This window comes from Perca flavescens, chromosome 1 (assembly GCF_004354835.1).
Source record: "Perca flavescens isolate YP-PL-M2 chromosome 1, PFLA_1.0, whole genome shotgun sequence".
In the NCBI taxonomy this organism is placed as follows: Eukaryota; Metazoa; Chordata; class Actinopteri; order Perciformes; family Percidae; genus Perca; species Perca flavescens.
Window position 1 is genome coordinate 25,724,739 of NC_041331.1, and position 18,134 is coordinate 25,742,872.

General features: G+C 40.6%; 2 protein-coding genes across 4 annotated transcripts; one reads left to right on the forward strand and one right to left on the reverse strand.

The window, feature by feature from the left end:
- Window positions 1–186: 186 nt before the first annotated feature.
- On the forward strand, window positions 187–8,413 carry vrk3 (VRK serine/threonine kinase 3). Of its 3 annotated transcripts, none has more exons than XM_028572934.1 (16): window positions 187–306; window positions 1,643–1,866; window positions 1,964–2,113; window positions 2,306–2,425; window positions 2,522–2,683; window positions 3,140–3,286; window positions 3,575–3,630; window positions 3,849–3,915; window positions 4,397–4,481; window positions 4,587–4,689; window positions 4,773–4,865; window positions 4,998–5,130; window positions 5,500–5,617; window positions 5,943–6,001; window positions 6,089–6,225; window positions 6,509–8,413. In XM_028572934.1, the coding sequence occupies exons 2-15, from the start codon at window positions 1,644–1,646 to the stop codon at window positions 6,223–6,225; spliced, it is 1,653 nt and encodes a 550-aa protein (XP_028428735.1). In that variant the 5' UTR covers window positions 187–306; window position 1,643; the 3' UTR covers window positions 6,509–8,413. The 3 variants fall into 3 exon arrangements, with proteins under 3 accessions (XP_028428735.1, XP_028428743.1, XP_028428749.1); XM_028572942.1 differs by having other exon boundaries at window positions 6,832–8,413; XM_028572948.1 differs by having other exon boundaries at window positions 2,309–2,425; window positions 6,089–8,413.
- On the reverse strand, window positions 7,471–17,912 carry LOC114552254 (rho family-interacting cell polarization regulator 1). The gene is made up of 17 exons (XM_028572923.1): window positions 17,745–17,912; window positions 15,232–15,319; window positions 14,981–15,114; window positions 14,762–14,840; window positions 14,604–14,627; window positions 14,462–14,515; window positions 13,700–13,849; window positions 13,458–13,521; window positions 13,323–13,366; window positions 13,115–13,234; window positions 12,541–12,689; window positions 12,323–12,431; window positions 10,157–10,795; window positions 9,825–10,063; window positions 9,153–9,243; window positions 8,958–9,051; window positions 7,471–8,860 (listed from the first exon to the last, which is right to left on the reverse strand). The coding sequence occupies exons 3-17, from the start codon at window positions 15,070–15,072 to the stop codon at window positions 8,790–8,792; spliced, it is 2,019 nt and encodes a 672-aa protein (XP_028428724.1). The 5' UTR covers window positions 15,073–15,114; window positions 15,232–15,319; window positions 17,745–17,912; the 3' UTR covers window positions 7,471–8,789.
- Between the last annotated feature and the right edge of the window lie 222 nt (window positions 17,913–18,134).

An 18,134-nucleotide genomic window follows, 5' to 3' on the forward strand; every position in this document is an offset into this window, starting at 1 on the left:
GATGCGACTTAGAAACTCTTGTCAGTCAATTTCCTGCAGATAAAAGTGTATGAAAGTATCTTGTGACAGACACTGTAATTCACTTATGACATGCTTTAATGTTATCACTGTTGAAAAAGCCTTTTTAAGTCCCTCTTTACCCTCTTTGAAAACAACATATCAGCTTGGCTGCAGCTGTCCTTACCTCATGCAGGGGGCAGCACGTCCCCCGCACAGGTCCAACTACACGAGTGTTTATCCGGTGTAGAAGAAGCACACACCCAAACAGCCTGCCTACCTGCGATCGGTGGAGGAGTGTTTGGAAAGGTATCTTAGACACGCTTTTTGTTTTAGCAACGTTGTAAGTGTAACTGAATGCTAACATATATGTTTTACTTAAGGCTCAAAATCAGCATCAAGACTATACTTCCGCCTAAATCTCACAATTTATATTTTTCAAAAGTTTAGCTTCTGTATTAGCTAGCTAACGTTACGCTGTTTGCTGTCATTGCATTGTTTTCCCTCAACACTCACGTTGAAATAACTTGATGTGTAAAACTGTAGCTAACTGTAACTGTAGAGTTGCGAGTCTTTTAACCCTAACGCACAATAAAGTGCTAATGGTAGCTGGCTAGCGTTACCTTAACTATTTCGCAGGATTATGTTTAAAGGTCCCATGACATGGTGCTCTTTGGATGCTTTTATATAGACCTTAGTGGTCCCCTAATACTGTATCTGAAGTCTCTTTCCCGAAATTCAGCCTTGGTGCAGAATTATAGCCACTAGAGCCAGTCCCACAATGAGCTTTCCTTAATATGTGCCATTTCTGTCTATTGAGGAGGAGAGGTGGTGGGGGGGGGTGTGGCCTTGACCAACTGCTATGCTTCGCTTGTTTTCAAGCCATGATGTCTCTCTCTTATGGGTGGGCCAAATTCTCTGGGTGGGCAAAGCAGAGAAAGGGGAGGTAACCTTGCTCCTTATGACCTCATAAGGAGAAGATTCCAGATCGGCCCATCTGAGCTTTCATTTTCTCAAAGGCAGAGCAGGATACCCAGGGCTCGGTTTATACCTATCACCATTTCTAGCCACTGGGGGACCATAGGCAGTCTGGGGGAACTCATATTAATGTTAAAAAACCTCATAAAGTGAAATTGTCATGCCATGGGACCTTTTAAGTTACCTAATTGAAATGAGAGCGGAATGACATTTTAGCTTTAGCTAGAATATTTTCTTTTACATAGTTTTTGACAGACGTCAGCGTCTCATCCCATTTAGTGGATATGTTCATGGGAAGACGGGCCTTGCTGTAGTTGCCATAGTAAACAATAAGCAGGACATTTATCTCAATGGCAGCGGAACATCATTTCTTCACCTGAATGGTGAATAGAAAAGTTAAATAAAGTTCAGTTACTCAATAACTGTTACTGTAAGTGATACTTTTCTTGGCTGTGACCATCACATTCACGTAAAGAGTGTAAGTGTTTTTTATTGATTCATCATTGTAAAACAAAGCATCAGGCACTTTGCAGTAGTAACGTTAACTAGTGTGTGTCAGGTGAAGTCTGTGGGTTCACCCTGAGGACGCATACATATAATTACCCAAAGACACAACACATTTGAGTTGGTGAGGATAGATAATAATGGGATGTGTTTACTCTTGCAGAATGTCTTTCCGTTTCTGCCCCCAATGTGGGACAAAGTTGCAGCCTGATTTTAGATTTTGTCCATCATGTGGGGAGAAGCTTCCCTGTCCTGTCGATGAATCTGGACCTGTGAGCACGACGCCATCATTAAGTCTGTTTCCAGCCAAAAGGGATGAAGCACTAACATCAGTAGTTAAATCAAGTCTTGCTACAAGCTCAAGTTGCGAGCTCATGGGAAGTACAGGTAAATATCTTGACAATATTTAATTAGGAGTTACTTGGTGTTATCCATAGATTTTAGACTTTGTGTGATTTATAATGTAAATTCTCTTTTTCTACAGCCCATGCATGTAACACCGCAACTACTCGTCCTGCACTGCGAAAGACCCGTAACTCCCTTCGTCTAGACAGGGAAGTTGAATTCAACATTAAAGATGCCACTCCACTCGTGGTGCCCCCCACTAGTCCTTTTAGAGATGACCGGATCAAAGGTAGTTAAAATGGTCTGGAAGCAGCTACTCTGCTTTGCTGTTCTGAAGGTGAAGATTTGCTTTAAAGATTTTATTTGCTAAACCGTCAATGTGACATTCAGGCAAGACATACTGTTGGTGCAGATGTATAGATAGAACAATTTTACAGCTGATGCCTTTCTTCGGGAACAAAAACACTGTGATTTGTATCAGCAGATAATGGTGTTGGATTGGTTGGAACGCCACCAAAACAGCACACGGTCACTTTTAAGCTTGACAGAGGGGCAGAGTCAGCTCTGGAGTCTTCTACTGTCCTAAAATTCCCTCGAACTGGTGAGCTGAACACACAATACCTTCCTCATGAAAAATACAGCGTCTCTCTCTTCTCTTCTGTTAAAATCTTTTCTCTCATTCATGTTGATTGTGCAGTGAGGGGAAAAGAAAAACTTTCCAGCCCTGCTAAGCAAGTAGAAGAGAGAAAGAGGCTGACTGACAAAACAAGTTGTAAAGCAGAGGAATCAACGGTAGACGGCTCTCCAGTGGCCGTCTCTTCCCCTGTTACCTCACCAATCTCCAAGTCCCCTTTAAAAGGTGATTAAAACATTTTGCTATTACCACACACACACACACCCACACACACACACACACCATTACTTGCTTATTTACTTAAGTAAAAGGTTAGTTTCACCAGTAAAGTTAGGCCTTCCACTAGAGGCTGACAGAAGTTTTAGAGGACGATGGCAACTTCCTCCTAACTTTAAGAAAACGTAAAACACCACATACGATTACAGTTTTTGAAGTGGCTCATTTATAAGAGTAGGAACAACTAAAGGGCTCAGTTCTCAGGTTGTGAACTTGCATTTCAGATTCCTAAAATAGAAATTGGTTTGTAATCAGGATAACTGGAGACGTGGTTAAATCTTATCAGGTCACTGTGTAGTTATGTAGTCGGTTGTGCATCATTTGTTCATGTGACTGTGTAACATTACTTTTTCTCTCTTCATACATAAAATGTAATTGGTTGGTTGTGTTTGTTTGGATGTACAGTGACAGGAAAAGGCAAAGCCAAGAAGGCAAAGCATGCACCCACTGTGGAGCCGCTACGGGAAAGTGAAGAGGTGACAGACACAACGGGCAAGAAGTGGAAGCTGGAGAAACTGCTCAGTCAGAGCACGACAGAGCTCATTTATGAAGGTGAGACCTTGTACATGACATCAGGGGAAATACTGTAAAGGAAAATAAATGTACAATTAAACAGTCTAGTATTCTGGGAGAGTCAGATTGCATATTAGTGATGATAATATCACATTGCCGTAATTAAATCAGATTTTGTACCAGCCGTACACAAAGAGATAGCTAACCTAGTTCAGTGGACAGAGCTGTAGCAGGATAACAATTGACTCTTAAAAATAAATAAATAATGAATGGTAGAAAAGAGCCTGTATTATCACTATTTAATACTATTGTTTTGTCTTTTTTCAGTTTTGCAGACAGTTTCAAGATCCACTTCTAAGGAGTCAAATCACATCCTCAAACTGGTAAGTGCCGCCTCGACACTCAATGCAGATTTGAAGGTTTTCTGAGTACTCCATCCAAAAAGTGATGAATTATTATCAATATGTATGACTGAGGTGTCATGAGTTAAGAAATAATCGCTCTCCCATTTATGTATTGATTGTTTTGATTTTTTTCTCTACTCCCCTTAGACTTCCCTGAGTGGGATCAATAAAACTTATCTTTTCTTTCTTTGTCTTAGGGAGCTAAAGATGGAAGAATCTTCAATGAGCAGAACTTTCTGCAGAGAGCTGCTAAACCTGCATCTGGTGAGGATTTAGTGTGTTTCAAGTTTAGCACCTACAAATTAACACTTTTTTTATTTCTAAAAAACTGTTGTAGTGTCACTCATGGAGGGTGGGCTGCAGTCATGCCGTGACTAATTGTTCTGATGATAAAACAAGAGGAGTAGATGTCATTAAAACAAAGGTAGTGGCTGTATGTATCGCAGTCAAGTGCTTCAGTGTTTAGTGAATTGGCTGTAACAGGCTGATCAATAATCAGACAAACGGTTTGTCATGTGCTCTAGTTTCACAATATCACAAAAATATCTGTCTTTCATTTCATAATCCATTGAGAGAAAAGCAGAAGTGGACAAGAACATATTCAACAGGAGCATCGTCATGCCAGTCTGGGGGGGGATCAAATCTCAAACTTGTTAGGTGCAGTCCTGGTATGTCAGGAGTGTATCTTTACAAGTTGACCACTGTACCACACACATCATTATTAACCCCTATTGTCTCTCTTTAGTGGACAAGTGGATCAAACAAAACAAGATGGATTTTCTGGGGATTCCTTCCTGTGTTGGCTTTGGTCTTCATGCAGAGTCCTACAGGTATGAATATGAAGACATCATATGAAAGTTTGACATTAACTTTGGGTTCTACTATAAGTTGTTCTTTATCTTTTTTTTTTTTTTTTTTTTTTTTTTTTTTAATAGGTTTCTGATATTCCCCAACATGGGCCAGTCTCTCCAGTCTGTCATGGAGGAAGAAGATGAGCTTCTTCCTGAGAAAGCTGTCCTTCAGCTCGGCTGCAGAATAGTGAGACAATATTCTTAATCTTAATCATGATTTTTTTTTTTCCCCCTCACCAAATAAACGGTACCATTTCTTTCTCCTTGCAGTTAGATGTGCTGCAGTATATCCATTCAAACGAGTATGTTCATGCTGATATTAATGCAGAAAACATTTACATCAAACCAGGACATAAATCACAGGTGAGAAATATTCTGAAGTACAAACTGTAATCTGTCAGTGTCCATGATTGAAATCTGTTTTACGCTCACCACTCTACGTGTGTGGGTGTGTGTGTGTGTGTGTGTGTCGGTGTGTGGGTGGTCCATGATTAGGTATACCTAGTAGGATACTGCCATGCCTTCAGGTACTGTCCAGGTGGACAACATGTAGAGTACCGTGAAGCCAGCAGAACACCACATGAGGGCACCATGGAGTTCATCAGCCTGGACGCACATAAGGGAGCGGGTGAGTCACTTCTGTGGATCACTGATTCCTTTTCCCACTATCGTCAGCGAATCGGATGCCATTTCACTCTAGAAGCTACTGTAAACCAAACACTACCAAAATATATTTTCGAACACCTGCACTCCTCCCACAGTCCATCAGTCTGAACACACAGGCTTCACATAATAAGACTGATTTGATTTTTTTTCTTGTGGAGCTGCTGATTGCGATATTCTTCAGTGTAATTCAGCTACACTGTCATTTGAGTCGTTTGACTATTAAAATCACAAAAACACATCTGAGGATTGTTTTGTGGTGTTGATGTATCACAGTAAATGTGGGAGGGAAAACAGAGGTTTTGATCACCGTCTGTGTGTGTTTTCCTTTCAGCTCCGTCTCGACGCAGTGACCTGCAGTCTCTAGGTTACTGCATGCTGCGCTGGCATGCCGGGACGCTGCCGTGGTCCCTCCTTGCTCATCCGGACCAGGTAGCCACGCAGAAACAGAGGTGAAAGAGAATTTATCATCACTGGGATGTTTAAAGTCCACACACCTTTGAATTACCATAGACATACTGAATTGTTTCAACATGCCTGCATAACATTCAAACTTGTATGATTAATTCACTGCAATATATTTCTTGTCCTGCCTATGCACCACCTGTCTATACTTGTATATGACATAGCATTTTTCGCACTTCTGGTTGGACGCAAACTGCATTTCACTGTCTTTATACACTGCACAATGACAATAAAGTTGAATCTAATCTAAAAAAAATTAAGTTAGTAGTACAATACAAAGAAAATGCTAATTACTCAAAGATCTCATTGTAGGTACATGGAGGATGTTCCTGCACTGTTAAGTCACTGCTTTGGGAAGAAGAGCGTTTCCAGTGAGTTTAAATGTCCGTTATATAACACATGACAAGTGTGTAATGATGTGCCCTTGGCTGATTATATTTCTGTGTGTCTCGGTGTAGGTGCATTTCAAACGTACCTGACTAAAGTGATGACTATGCAGTACTCTGAGCAGCCGGACTACTCATTGCTGAAGGCCGGACTCAGCGCCGCTTTACTGCAGCTGGGGGGGTTACTGGAGCAGCCGCTCAGTTTTTAGGTGAGGGCACATGCAAATGTATTTGTTTTATCTCACAGGGTTCAGACACTTTCTAAGCTGGAGGCCTTATGTTTTCGGGTTGTCCATCCATCCCATTCTTTTGAACTTGATATCTCAGGAACACCTTGAGGGAATCTCTTGAAATTTGGTGCAAACTTCCACTTTGACTCAAGGAAGATCTGACTACATTTTGGAGTTCAAAGGTCAAGGCCATTGTGACCTCACAAAAGACACGTTTGGCCATAACTCAAGAATTAATTGCATTGCATTTTATATCCCAAAGGTCAACTTCACTGTGACATCATAATGCTCTGCAAAAACACTTCCTGGCCATCATAACGACGCCATAACTCAGGAACAGAAGGGGAGACATTTGTCCGTTTCTGAATTGGTGATGCTAATCTTGGGTGCCCATCTTGAAATGTGGTGATTGTTTAGATCTTGTGCTGCCGGGTTAAAGATGTGTGCAAAGCATCCATGTTTTGCCAATGAATATGTAACCTAAACATCAAACTGTTTTTACGGTTTATTATGTTGTAAGTTGAGTACCTTGTGCATTCTGTGTGACTATAATATTCAAATATATCTATTGTGTTTTATTTTCAGAGGAATGGAACAAAAGGAAGTCAATTTGGAAGATTTTTAACTTGTGTGTTTCATCTGTGATGTTTTCTTGCACTGGAAGCAGAGTGTTGTATAGAGTTCAAATTACACGCATGTTAGGCTGATGGGTTTTGATTGGGATAATTTTATGTGTTTTTTTTTCATATTAATTGCACTGTGCTTTTACCGTTACAAGGGCAATGTGAATCTTACATCAATGTGAAAGCAATGAAAGTTCTCAATATTTGATGCACAGATTTGGATTTTGTTGAAATTTTGTGTAAATGTGTCAGTGTTCCTCTTTTAACTGGGTGTGTATTACAACTGTTTTTACTTCTTTGACATGAACTTAGGACTGCTGAACTTTTCCATAAAGCGAGCAAACACAGATGTAGATTCACATAATTTAACACGTGTAGGCATAGTTAATTTGCCTGAATAAAAAGCAATATTTCTTATTTAAAACAAGCCAGTCAGAGCACCAGAAACACTCATTTATGCTCTTAAGAATACATCTTCAGTTTAAGAAATTGTTCTTGAGGAAATGTTTTTTTTCACCCGTTGTGATGTTTTCTGTACTTAAACAGTCTGTCACAGCCCTAGTTACAGTTTACACCTGCTGATTCATTTAACACAGACATATTCATTTTAAAGAAAACTTTATAAAGTTTAAACATTTCTGAACATAAACATTTTAACATTTCAAGACATATACAATTCTTTATATGAAACAGTAAATATCTCATTGTGCACACTAAGTAATTCAGAAAATAAACACTTATCTTTTGCCTGATCACTCCCGTTGTGGCATTTAAAACCCTACATCTCTGTCACTTGAGGCACTTTCTGAATGAGAGGCTTTTGTAGAACAATGTAAAGCATGATGCTGAAAGACTATAGCGCCCTCGCGAGGCGACTTTTGTACACAGCTACAGACCCGATGGCTTCCTTCCAGTGGAGCCTAGCTTACACGCTTAAATTGATCAGTTGAGCTTTTTATACAGACATGCTGGCAGTGTGGGGCAGCTTCACATGCAGGTTTAAATATAGTTTACACTGCAGATTGTTTTCATGTTGGACTAAAATTAGTTTTGAGGAGAATCTCATGACTCCTTATTTGTTTATATTCAGTCATAATATTACCCCTTTTATATTGTTCCTTGTGGTTGTTTTGAAGGTTGAGTGTAACGTCTATACTTTGTGTATTTCTGAATAATTAACTGTCTAATGCCTAAAATGAAAAGATCCTGTTTGTTTCCAGGGTACATTCCCGGTTTGGAAATGACTTCATGTCTACAGCATGTTGATAAATCTTTAGACAAACATATGCTCATGAAGTCTTTTCCTCTCACTAACTGTGGAAAGAGCTCTGGGCTGTACACTGATTTAACACTGAAAATCGTAACCGCGATAGATTTTTCATATCCACAAACACTGATAGTTTTGAAAACCTTTCGATGAACTCAGCAAGCGATTGTATGCTTCTCTACAGATTGAAGAAATCGTCAACTTGAACTTATAAAACCATTTAAACATTTGTTAGATTACTTCAAAACTGTACTGTAATAAAGCCACAAACAAGGCCGCTTTTAGCTGTTCCTGAAATGTTTTGGACATTGAATTTTCACATGACAGGAACAGTTTATGAAAGTGTAAACTAAGTGGTGTCCCACTTCAACTCAGGCAATGTGATGGGAGTGTGTTGAAAGAATGAGGAGTTTGAAGGGTGGGTGGGTGGGGGGGGACTTTCAGTCGTGACTGAGGCGCAGAAACCTTAAGGTTTATCGTTCTTGGTCAGGACAAGGCAAATCTGTGCACAAACTCCGCCATAATGGAAGAGCTTGTTTGTCTGAGCAGTAAGTGGAACATCCTCAAGGCCTCCGATCCCGCAGTGTAACAGGGTGATGGCATAAGTAGATCAGATGGGGGAGAAATGGTTTAGCTATGGTTCCACTTTGTCATTAGAAGACAGTAGTGGCCAAATGGGTGGGAGTAGAGGGACACTCCTCCTGACCATGTGACGTGTCTTCTCCTAAAAGATAAAAAAAAAAAAATTAAACTAACAAACTTCTCAGGCCTGCCGTCACATGAACAACTGCAGCCTCTGTTTACTGACAGACTCCTCTCACCGTGTTGTTCATCTCCCTTCTCCTCGCTGTGCTCGTCCTTCTCCTCGGGCATCTCCATCTGACACAAATCCTGCACGTCCTCCACGCTTGACTCCTTTTTAAAAAAAGATTTATTTTTACTTCCATTTGGTTAACATGAAAATAAACCCACTCACATAACTGCTTTAAAAACATTAAATCAGACACTTTGATTACCTGTGATTCAGAGAAACGATCTTCGTCCGAGTTCCTGAAACCTTCTGGGGCTTCCATAAGGATCTGTAGACCGTCTGCCTCCTCTTCATCACTACAGAGTGAGACAACAGCAACATACATGGTGGGTCAGATAATAACAATTAAATGGAAACCCCTTCCCTTACATACATACGTACAATGAGTGAAATATTCAACAAAAAAAAATTTGTTTGCATAGAAACATCTGCATGTTTTGCACATCATTTTATTCAAATTTCCCCAAAATACAGCCTGATTTTAGGATATTTACATAATGTTTGTTGTCCCTGATACATAGATGAATAAAGTAAAGTTGGTCAGTGAGATATAAAGGGGTTTAGGACACCATAAGACCTTCTTTAGTATGATCTATATATATATTATATCATTCACACAGTAAATACGAACACCCATTAAGTTTCACTTAATACAAAAATGTAGCCAATGTAGGCTTTTACAGTGGTGTGGCAGCAATGGGGGTAATCCTCTTGAAATAATGCTTAAAAACTCCCAACTCAGAATAATTAGAGGTTATCGGGTTCGTACAGGAAATTAATTAGGTATGTGAAATGGGATAAAAATGGACATTTGTTAATTTGATATACTTAAAAGATATTAACTATTCAGAGTTCAACAATGACCACCGACACTGACCTTCCTCCAGAGTAAAAGTTCTCTTCATCCTTTTGTTCTTCCTCCATTTTAACTTCCTCCATGTTGTTTTGGTTCTCTTCATGTTGCCCATCATCCTTCTCCTTTTCTCCTTTGTCTTCCTTTTCCTTGTTTTCCTCTTGCTCCTCATCTTCCTCGAGGTCAGAGCAGTTGAGAAAGTCAAAACTTTCAAGGGCTGTCTCGACTTCCAGAGTGAAACTAGAAGAAGTAGGAAAAGGAACCTATGGAGAAAACACATGCAGGTGTTTAAATCTCACCGTCAACAAGTTAGACTTTATAAAAGTAAATGAGTAAATGAGGTAAATGAAACTTACCGTCGGAGCGGCCTCCAGTTGTCTTGACTCCTGGACGGACTGATATGGCTCACTGCGTTTCTCTGATGCTTCTACCTGGCGTCCCTCTCCTGCCTCAGTGACGCTGTCCTCTATTTCTGCTTCAGTCTGTCCAGCCTGCACGGACAAGTCCTCACATGCGTCGTCTTTTACCTCCACCGCTGAAATACACACTTGTGGGACGCCACTTTCAGACAAATCCGGTGTCTCCATCAGCGACACAGGAGGTACAGAGGAAACATCTGGGCATGAGCAGCTCAGGTCTGCTGAGGTTTCAGAGAGGTTGGCTGATTTGACAGACGCTCTATCAGTCCCAGTACAGTCTGGACTATGAGAGCAGGAAGTCTGCAGATGGCCGTTGAGAACCGCGTCCATCTGACAGAAAACCTCCCCGGCTTCGGTCTCATCCTCCTCTTGGTTGGATGAGAGCGACGGCGTCGACGCGCTGGACTTGTGCGGCGTGAACGACAGCTGAGTGGTGAGAGTGGTTTGCAGCATGTTGGAGGCCGTCAGCCTCTGAGCGGGGTGAGCCAAGGCCGGACTGGAGGAGTCGTCGGAGGATTCAGAGGAGTTGGACCAGACGGTCCCGTTCTCAATTTCTCCCTGTCGCTTTAGCAGAGACTAGACAGGAAACAAGACCGAGAGACCGTTAATTAGATTTATTAATCGCTGTTATTAATACAACTGAAAAACTCAATCCAGTGGTCCTCAAATTGTGGGTCAGAGGCATTGAAAGGGGGGTAACTAAGACTAAACATGGAGTGGAACGAAATGTTAAATGATTAGGATTTAATTGGGATTCATTTGGGATTAATTAAATATAAATAATTTACCAACTATAAACACAGCAAACATTTGCTATTTGGAGCTTCACACATACAGATTTTGTTGCATCGTAATATAAACTGAATATATTGCTTTTTAGACTACAATATGTAGGCAATGTTAATATATCATTTTGGCCTCTGGAAACGTGATTATTTGTAATATTTTACACTAAATTATTAACGTTTGCCGTTTTCTTGATTTTTATATTCAAAAAAAAAAAATCTCTCAATTCATTGACAAAGGCAGTGATTATTTAGTAAACCTTAACAATCTTACACATAAATCATATATACAGCAGTAAAAAAAACAAACAACAATATAGCCATGTTGCAGCTGACAAAATGTCTGATTGTCTTTCTTCAGATATCAGCTCCTAATGATTACAAAAACAGATACATTGGGAAAAAAAAGATCATTTTGCTCATTACGTTTTGCAAGTAAACTCTTATTTGTCTTTTGTTCTGACTGGGGGAAAAAAAGGTTCAAACAGCAAAAGTATGAAGGGAAATTTCACAGTTCTAGGTGTTTTCACTGATGATTTGTTTCACTGTTTTTTAAGTTCAATAATTGCAATATCTTTCCAAAAGACAATTAGTAATCGTGTTAAATAATCGTGATTTCAATATTGACCAAAATAATCGCAATTATGATTTTTTTCCATAATCGAGCAGCTCTATGATCAGGCTTTTTCTATTATCTATTCTATTCTTATCCATCTATTGTTTGGTCACTATAACTATATCTACATCTACGTCCCAACACACCGACTGTACAGAGGTGAATCTGGGTGGTGTACGGCTGAATTCACAACGCAAGGATGCCGTCCTTTCCGCCAAGACATCATGGAACGTCTCCACCAGTGAGCGGCTCTGTCTGGGCCAACCTCGGGGCATGCTCTTCAGCGAGGTGGGGAAGAGGAGGGACATATTGGAGCTCTACTCAACCACTATTAAACAGCTACAGGGACCACAGCTCCGTTCATACATGCTGCTGCTGTCACACGTCCCGCTACTGCTATCATTCATTCTCCTCGCACTCCCACAGCCACATGTCCTAACACACAGATCTCTGTGTATCTCCTCACATACATCAGTGCTATTGCTACACACAAAGCAGTTGGGGAGCAGCTGAAATAGAACAAGCCATTGAAATGACAGTAATAATAGCCATCAGTAAGATAAAATAAACAGTATATGTTGTAAAAATGTTAATGGTTTACAAACCCCTAATAAAGTATAAACTAGTGGTGTAACAGAGCAGGTGTGATGGATTGTTGTTTGTGGAAAATGCTGATAGAATATTCCTTTTAATGTGACTCACATAAAACACCTGCTCCCGCATAGATGGCGTGTCAGGAGGGCTCTGATTGGACAGCAGTCGTTTGGAAACTGTACTGGTGGAGGATGTCTGGTCGTCCTTATCAAACGGACTGAAAAAGAAAAAGAAAAGCAGGAAAAAGAGTGAAAAACAGAGCAAAACACACCTGATTAAACCTGTTCAATTACAAAAATAAAAGAGACCATGAGAGGTTTAAATACCTCCATGTGACCTCCAAGTTCAGCTTCACTGTCCCGAGGTCGTTGATATCCACGGCGAGTGTCTGGGGCAGTGGGCAGAACAGGTCGATCATTTCGCAGGACACGCTGCCCACCACCACGTGATTGGCCAGGCTCTTCAGCTCCGTCACCTTGACAACCAAAACATGCAAACCTCAGAGAAATGAGGATAGGCAGAGACCATGGGAACTTTACAACAGAAGACAATAAGCTAAAGCTGGCATTTTGTGAGCGTGCATGTGGTAACTCAAATGATAAGGCTGGCGATCAGACATATAGTACTGTAGTTTATTTTGAGTCAATCCCACATACTGCATCCTGCTGCTGTAAAATTCTCACTAAAGAAGCAAATATGTATTAATGCACAGCTGAAAATAGTCCACAACAAATGCACTGTTTACTGCTATTTGAGTTACATTTGCAAAAAACAACTCTTAACTTAGTTTAAATATTTAGGCTTTTTAATAATGAAATTATGCATTTGTGACCTGTTTGAAGATTATGTCTTATGTCAGGAATAACGCTAGCCTTGCCCTTTTAAAGCGGATTTCATTACCTTGATAGACAGCAGTTCTGTGACGAGAGGCATAAAGATGTACTCTTCACTGTCCCATATCTGCTTGACTTCTACACGGCCTCTTAGCCTCCAGCGTTGCCGCCCATAACGCATTAGGACCTGATGGGGCCAAAAAACAGCTGATGTGATGCAGCGGACGCAGAGACTCCATTGTCTGTGTCTACGTGCTTGTATTTGTGTTTCTTACCTCATACTGGTCTCCAGCACACAGCCGTGCAAAGCCAGCAAGGCCTAAAACAAAAAGAAATCCAAAATGAATAAGAAAAATGAGAACTGGACAATGCAGAGTGGAGAAAATAGGAAGTGGTAGAAAGTGACTCACCCTTCATCTTGACGTGAAATTCTCCCATCTGGCTTTCCAATTCACTCTCAAGTGAGCACATGTGCTGCAGAGAAAGATGGAGGGAACGGTTTGAATAACGTAACTGAGATTTGTTAGAACATTAGAATATACAGTGCATAGTCTGATATCTACTTTAAAACAGAAATAAAGTACAGCACAGAACAACACCCAGTGTACATGCTGAAACATACACACACACTGACATCAGCTCAGCCACTTACCTCTGTACATTCCCTGTAGCCCTTGTTGGCTTCACTCAGACTCTCTCTGGCCTCTTTGCTGCCAGTGGCAGAGTTAAAGGCCGCCACCATCTTACTTGCTCCATCACGCAGTCGCCGCTGTATACAATAAGCATCGTACAACTCCTCAACCTGGAAAAGCAAATATTACAAAAATACACAAGTTTCAACAAATGAATGTAATGTTAGATTCTCACCTGAAGAGAGAATGAAAATGAATATTATAACAAATTTACTTTTATTTTAGTGCCTTGGTTATTTTATGAAAAATATCTTTTTTGAAAAATCATAATTTCTATGTAATAATTAAAGCACTTTGGAGCAGTGGAACAAGATGTAAACACAGCATTGACACAATATATGGAGACATTCACATTCATTCGGAGTCGTGTTTGTGTCCATCTAATGAATTTAAGTCCAATATGTACTCATTTATCTCCGATTTGGTATGCACCAACTTCTAAAAGGGAAACATCTGGCAGGTGATAATTCTCTGCGTTGTTGTTACTACTGGAATTGTTGGGTCTCTGTAACTTATAGAGTGTGGTCTAGACCTACTCTATCTGTAAAGTGTCTTGAGATAACTCTGGTTATGATTTGATACTATAAATAAAATTCAATTCAATTCAATGACACATTTCACATAGTCCTTTGATCCATTGTTTTATAATAACATTTTGATTAGTGCAGCTTTAAATAAAAAATCTATCATTTATTTAATCAATTCCTCATATAAATACACACCTTGCTGAGGTGGAATTCCAGGCGACGCATAAACCTCTCTATGGCTTTCACTTGCTACAAAAAAAGAAAAGACATAAATGACAAACTAATGCAGAAAGTCTCTCTTCACATCAGTATTACAACAGGTGTGGATGAAACTCACCTTATCCAACTCATACAAAGACCCCTGCAAAGAAAATAAAAAATTAGCATCACATCCTTAATCTTAACATCCTGACTGAGGACGGGAGACAACAGAATCCAGCCTGGTACTGAATGAGTCAATACTGATGTGACTGGTTTGACTATGTGAGCTCTCACCAAACGACCGTTCCTCTTGTTCTCTCTGGTCTGCTGACCCAGACTGTCCAGCTCCAGCTGGTGGACCTGGAGGTATGACCTGACAACAAAAACCCCATCACCGTTACGTCTTCATTTTCAGAAGTCAAAAGCATTCATATCCTGCGTATTCAGTGATTTTCCATCTGGCAGCCATCCACTGAAATGAATGCAAACAGAGCCTGAGAAGTGTTTACTCACTGTAAGCCCCTGCGTAAGGCAGCGTACACTTCATCCAGCCGCTCGGGCTGCGGGGTTTTAGTGAGTGGCAGTTTGGTCGAGCCTGTGAACATCCTGCTTCCTTACAAGGCACGTTTCTCTTGGATCAAACAGTGCTGAGAGAGGTAGAGGAACATGGGATAATTTTTTGATAAGGCCTTCATGGTTGTTTCAATTAAAGCACCTTCAAGATGGGCATCAAGGAAACTGGCAGGACAGAGAGTTCTGCTCACCTGCTGAGTAGAGAGAGATTGTCACTACTGTAGCATGCTGGGAAAGTTGAGTGTAGCACTGTGGCTTTAACAAACCAAAGGACATGTCCTGTAATTATAGAAAAAGGAGACATTAGAGACAAAAATGTCCCTCTCAATTCATACCTCACTGTTTTTTTGCTCCTACTCTGTGATTATCAGGGATTCGGATAATTACAGAGGTCACTGGAGGAAACATTGTTAGTGGAAAAAAAGAGGCTAGAAACCACTCTTTCACTTCCTTGGTCTGGCCACATTGTTTTGTTGAAAGTCTGAGACGGTGATCGACATGCATGTAGCAGCCACAGTGGCCACCACTGACAACAGTAAGGAGTACAGTCTGCTTGTGCTTCTCTTCCTCTTCCTTCCCTACTTCTCCACCCCCTCCACAGCCAACACCAGAGTACAGGAAGTCTCATGGCTGACTCTACACAGGAAATTCTACACAGAAGTTTGGCCCAAGAATATAAAACCACCCCTCCTCTGTGTGCCAGGGGGTAAAAACTGACCCTTTTTCTACTCAACGTTAAATCATTAAACATGCAGATTAGGTTGATGCCAAAGGCCGGGGGGAAACTATAGGAAGAGAGGGTCGTGCATGAGCTAATCTATTCACAAAAGAGATTACAGATTTAAACTAAACTAAAGCGGTCATAAAACCAGGAGAGAAATGTGTCTTATAACAGATTAGATCAAATTTTCCACCTGTTGGAAATATAACACACAGATTATGGTCTTACACGATCAAAGCCTTGTTAGGGACAACATTGCTGGTGTGAGAATAAGCTGTATACACCCTGCTGTGTTCTCCTGCCACACAATGAGGACGTGGGCTCGGGGTGCACCAGGCCGGGGGTTTAGTTAAACCGCTAATCTTAGCTGCACACTGGGAGGATTAACTGGAGTTGGTCAGGGGTTAGAACATGGCAAAGAAAGGGTGCCATACCAGAGAGCCTTTACGGATAAAACACCCCACCACCAACCACCTTTTGCTAAACATGCCCAAAGAACATGTGCAGGACCCAGTTCTGCACACTGAGATGGGCACAGCTATGAAAGTGCAAAGTCATCATGATGATACACACATCTTACACACTCCCACCCACCCATAAATAGCTCAGCAGACTTCAGTAATATTGATAACTCGGTTTCCTCTCTGTCAGATGTGCTTTTATTCCTTCCCTTACATTAGGGATCATTAACTGGATTAATCCTCTCTTTAGAGCAGAGTGAACAAAGAGGACACTGTTTCCAATCACCTCACAAGACTGGAGTTTTGTTTAAAAAAGCCTATGGTGCACTCACTGCATTCACAAGCACATGCAGCCTTGTTAAGCCAGTAGTTTAGGCCTACAACCATCTCAGAATCATTTTAATTCATGGGTTACTTTTGACAAATTAATCAATCACCTAATAGGGCTGAAACTAATGACCATTTTCATTACAAGCAGATTTTTTTTAATTAAACAATTGTTTAGTCTATAAATTGTCACAAAAAAAGTAAAACAAAAGTCCATCTCAATAGATGAATAGACTAGAGAATGTGTATAAAAACAAACAATGGAACAATATAGACAAAAGTTTCACATTCAAAAAGCTGGAATTAGTGAATCCTTGATAGTTTTGCTTGATAAATGTCCTAAACCGTTAGTCAATTATAATCAAAATAGTTGACGATTAATTTTCTGTTGATGAACTAATTAATGTAACATCACAATGTACCACAGCCATAAGTGATGTCTTAAATTCCGTTTAATCAGTGTTAGTTAGCCTAGATATTAGAAGAAAGTCACGTAAGTACCTAACGTTTAGAGATTAATCATAATCATTACTGGAAGTAATTGATTTTCTTTCGATCAGTTGAACCACTAATCACTGGGTTCAGGGAGCATTAGTGCAGATATAAACAACTGCGTAGTTCACACCCCCATTAGACCAGTGTTCATCCATACTTTGTAGGTCTTTTAAGGAGGAAGAGGAGGAGGATGAGGGGTAACGGTGTTACAATAAAATGCAACCACCTCTACTCCAGATTACTGGATTAGCCTAAACCGGCGGCAGCAGGCCAATGAGTCGGATCAACACGCTCACACATCACGGCCGTGCTCTTTACTTTAATCAAAACAGAAAATGATGGAGCTCAAACAGCTAATTTAGGGAAACGGTGTCGTGCCAGATTTTGTATTCCGTACATATCCCACCCCAGCCCCCAGAGCTCATCGCAGGCCACAAAAAAAGTCCTCTCCCGTTCTACACCAGGACCCCCCAACAATATCCTGTTCCCTGAAAGTGTCGGTCCTACAACTCACAATAAACACCAAAAAAAAACAGAAGGGACAAATATGGATTAAGTCCATCACAGCCAGCTGGCGGATATAATTTCGATACCATCACAGGAAAGCAACTTCACGTCGGACGGACTCATGCCCATCTAGAGAAAAATTTAACAGGCTTCATCTTGTTGTGACCTTGCCGATAACCAGCAGCCCCCCTACCTCTGTTTTAATGTCCGACACCCCGGAGAATATGACCGAAGTCTCATTTCCAAGGCGATGCTCCACACAGTTTGCAGAGGTTTACAGTTATTCTGGGCGCTGTCCCTCTCCTTGATTTCGCAGTTTTTTGTGTCCACAATCAAGTTAGCAGCAGCTACCAAAAAGGACTTCCGGTTGCAGGTTTTCATTATAAAAGGCTTTCTACCCGAACCGGCATTTGAATGAAGAAACACCTGGAAGAGCAAGACTGGAGGGATTTCCCTTCTAGGACAGACAATAGGTGTCATACATAAAGTAGACAGAAATAGATGTAGATAAATGACAATATGGAGAAACAGTATGACAGTTATGAAGCAAACACATACAATTAAGTAAATATTAAGTGTAATA

Excerpts from the sequence above, each read along its gene's own strand:
- vrk3 (XM_028572934.1), top strand. The coding sequence starts at position 1,644 with ATGTCTTTCCGTTTCTGCCCCCAATGTGGGACAAAGTTGCAGCCTGAT. Across the intron at positions 4,482-4,586 it reads CTTCATGCAGAGTCCTACAG|GTTTCTGATATTCCCCAACA; the intron begins GTATGAATATGA and ends TTTTTTTAATAG. Across the intron at positions 6,002-6,088 it reads TGGGAAGAAGAGCGTTTCCA|GTGCATTTCAAACGTACCTG; the intron begins GTGAGTTTAAAT and ends GTCTCGGTGTAG.
- LOC114552254 (XM_028572923.1), bottom strand. The coding sequence starts at position 15,072 with ATGTTCACAGGCTCGACCAAACTGCCACTCACTAAAACCCCGCAGCCC. Across the intron at positions 13,522-13,699 it reads GCTACAGGGAATGTACAGAG|CACATGTGCTCACTTGAGAG; the intron begins GTAAGTGGCTGA and ends CTTTCTCTGCAG. Across the intron at positions 8,861-8,957 it reads GAAGGGAGATGAACAACACG|GAGAAGACACGTCACATGGT; the intron begins GTGAGAGGAGTC and ends TTTATCTTTTAG.